General features: G+C 50.4%; 2 protein-coding genes across 2 annotated transcripts in view; one reads left to right on the top strand and one right to left on the bottom strand.

Annotated features, from left to right (window-relative positions):
- Positions 1-1,819, top strand: part of Rab20 (RAB20, member RAS oncogene family) — a 25,632-nt gene extending 23,813 nt beyond the window's left edge. Inside the window, exon 2 of the mRNA XM_021170067.2 lies at positions 678-1,819. Coding sequence (XP_021025726.1) covers positions 678-1,207 — 530 coding nt within the window. The 3' untranslated portion in view covers positions 1,208-1,819. The remainder of the gene's footprint in view (positions 1-677) is intronic.
- Positions 1,820-5,798: 3,979 nt separating this feature from the next.
- Col4a2 (collagen type IV alpha 2 chain) overlaps positions 5,799-9,642 on the bottom strand; it is a 137,950-nt gene continuing 134,106 nt past the window's right edge. Inside the window, exons 47-48 of the mRNA XM_021169415.2 lie at positions 8,884-9,170; positions 5,799-7,043 (exon numbers count right to left, since the gene is read on the bottom strand). Coding sequence (XP_021025074.1) covers positions 6,786-7,043; positions 8,884-9,170 — 545 coding nt within the window. The 3' untranslated portion in view covers positions 5,799-6,785. The remainder of the gene's footprint in view (positions 7,044-8,883; positions 9,171-9,642) is intronic.

The raw sequence follows: 9,642 nt of genomic DNA, 5'->3' as shown, positions 1-9,642 counted from the left end.
GAGAGAGAGAGAGAGAGAGAGAGAGAGAGAGAGAGAGAGGGGAGAGAGGAGAGGAGAGGAGAGAGAGGTGAGCATGTGTAGGTCCATGCTTGCACAGGGGCTAGAATAAGACATCCAGTGTTGTACTCTATTACTGTTCATCTTAGGCCCTCGAGATGGGGCCTTTCACTGAATCTGGAGCTAGGAGAGTGGCTAGCAAGTCCCAGCAATTCTCGTGTCTTCTCCCCATATCAGGGATAGGTTTATGGGTATACCTGTGGCCATGACCTTTTTTTTTTTTTTTTTTTTTTTTTTGAGGCAGAGTCTCGGTATGTAACCCCTGCTAGCCTGGAAATCTCAGACATCTTTCCTATATCTTTTTATATAGGTGTGGGGATTTGAAGTCAAGTCCTGAAAGCATCTTATTTTAAAATGAGAAAACACAACCCCATTCTCTGATCAGGAGATACCTGTGTGTCCCTTGTCCTGAACACTGACAATGGTGGTATGAGAACAGCTTCTAGTGCCTGTTGTGGAGAGGCCAGCTTTAACTGGATATGGGGCCCTGCTCAGTCACCTGGGCCAGCTTTATATGGCCGTTTTAAATCCTCTGGGAGCAGGGTGGAGACCCTGATCACAGTTTGGTGGTGGGCGTATCCTGAGATAAATAATCATCTTTCTCTCTTTCTTCCTGGCAGGGCGGGAGCAGTTTCATGGTCTGGGCTCCCTGTACTGCCGCGGAGCGGCCGCTATCATCCTTACATATGATGTGAACCACCCACAGAGCCTGTTTGAGCTGGAGGACAGATTCCTGGGCCTGACAGAAACAGCCAACAATGACTGCCTGTTCGCCATTGTGGGGAACAAAGTGGACCTGACCATGGAGCGGGACACTGAGGGCGGGGAGAAGGAAGGACCGGCCTCTGGGAAGGTGGGCAGCTGTGTCTCCACCAAGGTACCCAAGCAGGTGCAGCCAGAGGATGCAGTGGCCCTGTACAGGAAGATCCTGAAGTACAAGATGCTGGATGAGAGGGAGATGCCAGCTGCTGAGCAGATGTGCTTCGAGACCAGTGCCAAGACTGGGCACAATGTGGACCTCCTCTTTGAAACCTTGTTTGACCTGGTCGTACCTATGATCACGCGGCAGAGGGCTGAGGAGTCAGATCAGATTGTGGATATAGCCAGCTGCAAAACACCCAAACAGACTAGATCCGGGTGTTGTGCCTAATGGCAGGAGGTCTGTCTTGGCATGTGTGGGTGGGAGCCACTGGGCTAAGAAGTCTCACACAGCACTGGATACCGAGGACAATAGGCAGAGTGACCACCAGCTGCTAATACAGGCCAGAGTGCCCAGCAACCTCTGGGTATCCGGAGGTGGCACTCAAACCCTCTGTGGAGCCTGCCTGGTGCCACCTCATCTACTGCCCTATGCATCTATCTCTCATGGAGATACCACCATGGAGTCTGCGGTCTGAAGACCTGCCTTGGACTGGTCTTGACTTTGGCAGTCACTACATCCTGCACTGTGTCTGTTCTCAGAGGCCTGTGTTCACTGTGATTCATATAGGGTCTTCCTGTTTGATACCTGTACCTTGATATGTTATGATGATGATACTCCACATTTAATTTATATAAAATTAGGAATGGCTGTTTTTATACTGGGTGAGGCCAGATGGGCTCTACATTATTAAAAAGGATTTGGGGAAAAGCCTTGTTCTTGGGAATGTTTGACTTTATTTGAACCACAGGAAATTCCTTAATTCTGGGAGGTGTGGTGGGGGCTGTTCATGGGGATGATGGTCGCCATGACCCGGTCATTAAATGTGACAATGAATCTTTCTCTCTTGAAAGTTTTGTTCCGTCCTTATCAATGCCAAGATTCTTGTGAGTCTTTTACCAAGTTGTCCGGACCGCCTGAACTGTAGCGGTGGCTACATTCACAGCTTTGATCCTGATCTGATCTGACTCCCTACCCCCCATTCCAAGTCAAAACCTCTTTGTGGTTTTCCTGTGGGTGGGAGGTAGCTGCTCTGCAAGAAGCTGACAGGCAAATGTGCGAGACAATAATGCCTGTGTTCTTAGAAATTCATTGAGAGCAAGCAGGCAGAAACTGGGGTTCTATGAGGCAGAGAGGCCAGCCCATTGTGGGTGGGTTTTGTTAACGCTGCTGAAGGCCCATGTCTTGGTTGGCCCAGTTGCTGCAGACCTGAGTGGCCTTCCCTGCAAAGCCTGAATCCTTCAGATCAGACACAATGTTGTGCCTGCTGTGGAGAGTGGGCTAGAACATTACCGCTGAGGCTTCTTCCTGATGAAGGGCGTCCCAGAGTCCCCACATTCAGTTTCACAATAGCCTGTTAAAACCTGAAAGTGAGTGAGTCTGCTTCTTTCTGAAACAGCTGGCGCACCCCAATAGAGGCAGAAGCTGAACTTCCTGTCCTTGAGATGTATCTTGGCCAGTAACACATCTGGGAAGTGTGTGACTCAACCTGGGGTTATTCTTTTGACACTTCATAGTGAAAATGTGGTCACATGACATGGCTTTTGCTGTTCATGTTTAAGGTCCTGGGTGGGCAGGTGAACTCCCAGCATCATTTCTTCATAGTATTATCTTTCTTTAGTCCTGTCTGCACTGAGTTTCTCAGCTGCTGTCTTCCTGAATGGCTGTATGCCTAGGGGCTGCTACTCAGGGACAGAATGCTACTTCCACTTCAGTGTGCTGTTTGTGTTTGCTACTCTAGAAGTAAAAGTAGCTGCCGGCTTTCACTGCACTCCTGTCTGTTTCTTGATCGTCCCTGGCCCTGTGTGGCCTGGGTGAGGAAGAGGCAGTTCATCAAATGCAGTCTGTATCCCATCAAGTGACATGGTGTCCTAAGCTGAACCCTGGCACCCTGTCCTGAGCATTCTTCTTGGGGACTTTGTACATTATTATCCTTGGTCTCTCCATAGGGAACCAGGTCTTTGGGTCCTATTTAAGGGGCTACAGGACTTGAGTTTCTTTAGGAAGCCACCAGTTCTTTGAGTCATTAGTGGGTGACTTGCCTTTGTGGGTAGTGTGGATCTCTACAGGATGGGGAAGATGGTCTGGGGACTTATGCCCAAACACCCTTCTTTCCTTTGTTCCAGTGTGGTAGCCCCAGGATCTGGAGCCCTGGCTGCTGCTGTCAGGGACCTTAGCTGCCTGTTGGGATTGTCACTCAGGTTTGAGGAACAGCTCCAGACATCACTGCCTTTGAGGAATCAAACTTGGCCATGGTGGCAGGGAAGTTTGAGGTTAGCAATGGTAAATTCTGGCTGCTGCCTCTCTGTAGCCCCAATTTCCCTCCTGGGACCAGCTTCTTGGGTACAGACAGAGACCGTCCTGTCCTGGGCTGTTCCTTGGTTCCTGTGACCTGATGGCTCTGGGCAGGTCCCTCTCTTGGGTCAGGAATTTGAGCAGAAGTGGAGGTCTTACCTGTGCTCACAGGCTTGCTGGTACTCTTGGGAGACCAGCTCTCTCCCGGAGGTATTTGGGTATGGAGCACTTGTGAGACAGGGTCAGTTCCTGGGACCAGCTTCTTAAAAAGCACAATAGTCATACCCACCCATCCCTCAAGTATAGGAAGAGCTGCAGACTGACAGGAAGCAGCCTCAGACGAGGACCTTGTTCCCACTTTGCCCACTACATAGTCTTCCATAGGTACCTTTGAGGAACCTCTAGAGACAGGGGAGAGAGATGGTTTCTTTCCCACAGTGGAGAGAAAATAGCACTGACTATATCTTCAGTTCCTTAGTCCTGGGGGTCCCAACTGGAGGGATGACCATAGGGCTCTGAGAAGACAGACCCAGGTTCCCGGAGACCTTAGCTGGGTGTGTGGTCCCCTTTCCAGGCATTTGTGACCCTTGAAGGTACATTGGCTCCATCCAGAGGTGGGGTGGTCTGGATGGCATTTCCTATTTGTGCTTCCTGCCCTTGGCTGTTGTCCCTGTTCCTCACGCCTCTGTAGCACACACCACCTCCCTTCCTACATTGGTTTCTTTGGACCTGCAATGAGTTCCAGGCAGAGTATAGGGTACACCAGCACACCAAACCCCGTGATGCTTGTCTTAGAAGTTTGTGGGCCCAGACTCTTCCTTGGCTTATTGATAGATAGGTCTGCACATGGAACCCACTGCCCTGTTCCTCAGAGGCAGCCCTGGCTGGAAGCGTGTTTGTTCTAGGAGGAGGACTGGAGGCTCACAGACTGCAAAGGGCCTCTGAGGCCAACGTGTGTTGTTAGCTAGAATGAGCCTGGTGTGGTCCCCAAGCCAAGCGCTCCGCTGCACCCTGCTCTTAGGACTGAAGTGGAGGTTGTGCAGCTGGGGGAGGGATGCAGTCGATTCTGCAGGTCATAGACTGCTCTCTAGTGGCTAGAGCTGTTTCTGTCACACGAATACCAAATGGTTCTCCATCTCCTAAGTGTCTCTCCGCTGACCTCGGGCAGTTTAATAGCTCTCGTTTCCCATCTCACCACTCACTCAGTTTCTCTCTGTGGGGAGTCACAGAGGTCTGAATCTCTGTGGGTAGTTGAATTTGCTGACCTATTAACCCTGGCAGAGCACCTCCTGGGAGCAGTGGGGTAGGAAAGCTCAAGGGATGCCTAGGGCCCTTCAAGAATAAAATGAAGACTAAGCCATCACAAGGCAAAAGGACTATCACAGCCCACCACAGAGAGAGGCTGCGTTTGTCCCTTGGAGCATCATATGGCTCTGTGGGAATCACTGCATTGTTAGGGCTGGTTAATACCAACACAGCATTAATCTACCAGGCTATCCTTTGTTCTTGGACTTTAGCCATGCAAGGGTCAGAGCATTTCTTGTCAGTCCTGCATTCAGCAGAAGTTTATCTGCAGGCGGTGTTAGAGCAGGGTATGTTTGTAACCAGGGAAGACATGTGCTCTCTCCATGTCCCTGTGTGGCTTCACGATGGGGCCTCTAGTCTGCATTCCATCCTCCCAGAAGGACACTGTGTTAGTTACTTTTCTATTGCTGTAGATAAAGCAACATTGCCGTGGTAACTTATAAAAGAAAGCATTTAGTTAGTTGGCTTTTATAGTTTCAGAGGATCAGAGTCCATGACAGTGGAGGGAGGGAACAGCTGAGAGCTCACATCTTCATCCACACCCGCAGAGAAAGCACCAAGAACTCTGTGAGTCTTTGGAAACCCCAAAGGCTGGCCCAGTGACACACCTCCTCCAACAAGGCCACATCCTAGGTAGCTTCCAGGGCTATCAGAGATTGAGCTATGTGCTGGGAAAGTGCCTTTCAAATGCTGAGTGGAGATGGAAGCCATCTTGGGACTTGAACAAATGAACCTTGGAGTTGCACTTAGAGGTGCCCAGCTTCCTCACTCTGACATGCGGGTGATTCCCAAAAAATGTCATGAGAATACAGACAGGGATCAAATCTGCCAAAACACAGAAAAGAGCAGCTTGTATCTTGATGCTAAGGTAGGTGAATCTTTGGGGCTTGCCGGCCAGCCAGCCTACTTGGCAATTTCAGCCCTATGAGAGATCCTAAAAAAAGAGTGGTGGGTGGCACTTTAGGAATGATACATGCACATACCACACACACACACAACACACACAGACACCTCCCCACACACACCACACACACAGACAACCCCCCCACCATATACACATACACCACACACACATACACAACACACACAGACACCCCCCCACATCACAGACACCACACACAGACACACCCCCACACCATACACACATACACCACACACACATACAGACACCCCCTACCACACACACACACACACACCCCAATGATGCGGGGGACAGAAAAGATAGTCAAGTACTTAGAATATCTTTTATTTATGGTGTTACACAAAAAGCCATAGAACAGCTTGCCGCGGGGAACAAGGTTGTGGAGGGAGGTGTTTAGGGTGACACAGGTTGTAGGACACCACTGTGAGTGATTAGCTGAGTGTACCTTCCAGCAGATGCTGCTGACGGCGAGAGAGATGTCTCCTTCCCTGTGGGTTTGGCTAGAGCCATGAGCTGTGTGCCAGTCGCTGTCAGGGTCTTAAAAAGGCAGGGGCCAACATGTGGGGACTTGGGAGGTGGCAGCGATGGATTTGATAGAAAAAAGTGCTATCATCTCCTCCTCCAAGAAAACAGGTCTAAACAGAAGCACACTGCATGCATCCTTGGGTGGAAATGGGTCAGTGAGCCCAGCCATCATTGGCCATAGACTCCTTTGCTGTCCCCTAAACTCTGACTCATTTTAGCAAGACTGAAGGAAGGTGAGCAGCCTGTTGCCAGGGGAAGCACAGGGACACACAGACAGCTATTGTTGGGGACACCTGGTAGCATGATGTTTATGTCCTACATGGTGAAAGGTCTGTGGGCTGCTCCTAGGTGTTGGCTCTTGGAGGTGGGTGTTAGCAGGACTGGAGCCACGGCTGGTAGATCCCGGAGGAGCTAGTGCCCACTTGCTGACAGACGGGTGGAATGAGTGCTGGTGCGGAATTGCTTTGGTAGTTTGAAAATACTAAGATCAACTTTGGGATCAGCATCTGAGGTAATAAGTTAAAAGTAAGCACCAAGCTGGGTGTGGTGGCGCATGCCCAGAAGCCCAACATCTGGGAAGCTGAGGCAGGAGGTTTGCCACAAATTGGAGGCCAGCCCGGGGTTACATAGTTCCAGGCGAGGCAGGGATAAAAAATGAGACATTGTCTCAAACAAAGTTGAAACAAACAAATACAGAAGGATAAGCACCAAGGTGGCCTTCCCACACAGCTGCCGCGGGCAGGGCAGGGCAGGGCAGGCGCCTCACAGATTCTTCATGCACACTTGGCAGCGGCTGATGTGCGTGCGGATGAGGCCGGCCTTGAGCGTGTCAGCGGATGGTGTGCTCTGGAAGTTCTGTTCCGGGATTGTGGTCAGCCAGAAGCTGTACTTGTTAGCGAAGTAGTGGCAGGTACCACGGCCCCCGTTACACTCGATAAATGGCGTTGCACGGAAGTCCTCCAGACAGCTGCCCGGTGACACCAGTGACTGGCCACCGCCTTCATCCCCGGCTGCAGTGTGCTGCAGAGAGAGAGCAGGAGATGAAGTGTGTTAGAGGTCACGTGCTGAAACACCCAGGCACCTTGGCCAACTGTGCTAATTACATACTTTCAAGGCAGAAACTCACTATGTTGCCCTAGTTGGTGTTGAAGTCCTAGACTCAAATAATTGCTCCTCTCTTAGGGTCTTGAGCAGCTTGGATCAAGTGCATGTGACAGCACTCCTGTGTTTAACAGTCTTTCCTGTTGCCCAGGCCAGTCTCCAACTCTATACATAGCTTAGGTTGACCTTGAGCTCTTCCCTTCCTGCCTTCTACCTCCACTTCCCGGGAGCTAGGCGTACAGGTGGGCTCCTGTGCCCAGCTTAGCTGGTGCTGCAGATAAAGTTCAGGGCATTGTGCATGCTGGACCAAGCCACATCCTCCGTCCCTGTTTGGTCCCTGTTTGTTTGCTAAGTCAATAACAGAAATATCTGTCACATAGAGCCTGGGGAGAGTGCTCTGCCTTCAGGGTGACTGAAGGGACTGGTCCTGATGTTGGGGGAGGGTGCTGTAGATGCAGGCATGGCATGAACCTTAGCATCCATGGCTGGTTGTTCAATGAAAGCCACCATCAAGAAGTAGGTACAATCTGTAGATATGACTGACTATATTTTGGTTAAACTATCCATTCAAGATGTCCAACCAACAAACAAAAAAACAACAACTCAAAATAGGCTGTTCTTGGTAGCTCACATGGTTTTGTTGTTGTTGTTTTTCTTTGTTTTGTTGTTTTTGTTGTTTTCTTTGTTTTGTTTTTGGTTTTGTTTTGGTTTTGTTTTGGAGATAAGGTTTCTCTCTGTTGCCCTGGCTGTCCTGGAATTTACTCTTTAGACCAGGCTGGCCTCAAACTCAGAGATGTACCCATCTCTACCTCCTGAGTGCTGGGATGAAAGGCACGCTTCACCACCACCAGTGGTAGCTTATGTTTGTAAGCTGAGGCAGGAGGGTTGCCAAGAATTCAAGGATAAGTTGGGCTAAAGAGTGAGACTCTTTCAAAAAAAAAAAAAAGGCAAAAGTAAAAGAAAACAGCGAAAATGATCATTTGGAGCGAGTACCACTGGAGCTGGGGCTCTGCGTACAAGAGTCCAGGCTCCAGGGTTCGTTCCATGGCTGGATGCAGCTGAGACCAGCTAGCCAGCGGTGCTGGGAAGGAGTGTTCTACAGTCCAGAAAGAGTCTGAAAGAGAATTTCAGCCCTTTGGATAGAATTCTTCCATTCACTTAAACTGCAGCAAACCAGAAAGTGTAGACTTTGTTGCTAAGGCAGAAACATTGCATCTTGTATGTAAAGGTGGGGTGGCAAATCGATCCTCACACTGCATGAAGCTAGCCCCTTGCCTAGCACACAGCTCAGCCCAGGTCAAGCTGAATGACAGCCCTCCACTCCTGCGCTAGGTGCGCTTGTATGACACACAACTTGGGCAATTGCCAGTTATGATTAGTGTATGTGATTATCTGGAGGTCACGGGTTGAAATGGAGCGGGTTTTCAATAGGTTTCCACCTCATCTTTTGAGAAGGGGGTTGAACCTTGAATCTGGCGCTTTTTGGATAGTCTAGCCTGCAATCTGGCGCTTTTTGAATAGTCTAGCCTGCAAGGGAATGAGTGGGATCCCACTGTCTGTCTCCCGGCACAGGCACAGCACAGCGAACTCTACCTCGTTGGTGTTTCCATGGTTCCTGGAGATCCAAACTTTACCCATGGAGCTCAAATCTTCAGCCCTGGTTTATTTCATATGTGTCCTTTCTGTGCCCCAGCTAGGAGGTAGCTGGGGAAGGTTCCACCTGGTACCATGCTCAGAGAATGGAGAAGGGAATACATACCATGAGGAATGAATATCCGATCCACAAACTCCGCCACCCAGCTGGGCAGTGGGGTATAGAGGTATCCTGGCTGTGCACGGCAATGGCCACGGCCGGAGCCTCGCACACAGAGCAGCGGCTGATGTAGGGCTTGATTTCCTCCTCAGCCACGGGCATCATGGGTAGAGGGGCCGTGGTGGAGAGCCAGTAGGACTTGTCGTTGCGGCTGGCATAGTAGCAGACGTCACCCGGATTGCAGTACAGGAAAGGCATGGTGCTGAAGCGGGCCAGGCAGGAGCCTGCCAGTCCTGTGTGAGGAGCACATGAGGATATATAGCCCTGCCTCCACCTCAGCTGTGCGGCCATGAGGCACAGAACTGGACTCTGACTGTGCCTGGCCAGGGGCTTGTGTTACTTCTCATGCTGCAAAGCTTTCAGACAGGGTCCACCCTCAGCAAACCAGCAGGGGCTGAGGCCTGCTCTCATCCCCCTGTTCCTATGGCTGTTTTGGGTCCTATTCTCGTTTGCCCTTTTCCCAATGCATTGTAAAACTTACTGTTGGAAAGGGACCACAGACAGGAATGCCTGCAGTGGTAGCATCTTGTTGGTATACTTCTAGGAGCTGTTGGCCCTGGTGTCACTAACACTGACATGCAGAATACTCCAGGCTTCCATGTGCACTTTGGCCCTCTGAGGGATGGTAGGCAGAGATACCCACCCACTTGTGTGTTTCATAGTTTTTAAAAATTCTTTGACATCATGCTCATGTCCTTTGAAGGC

This window comes from Mus caroli, chromosome 8 (assembly GCF_900094665.2).
Source record: "Mus caroli chromosome 8, CAROLI_EIJ_v1.1, whole genome shotgun sequence".
Classification (NCBI taxonomy): domain Eukaryota; kingdom Metazoa; phylum Chordata; class Mammalia; order Rodentia; family Muridae; genus Mus; species Mus caroli.
This window is presented reverse-complemented; position numbering and strand designations above follow the sequence as displayed.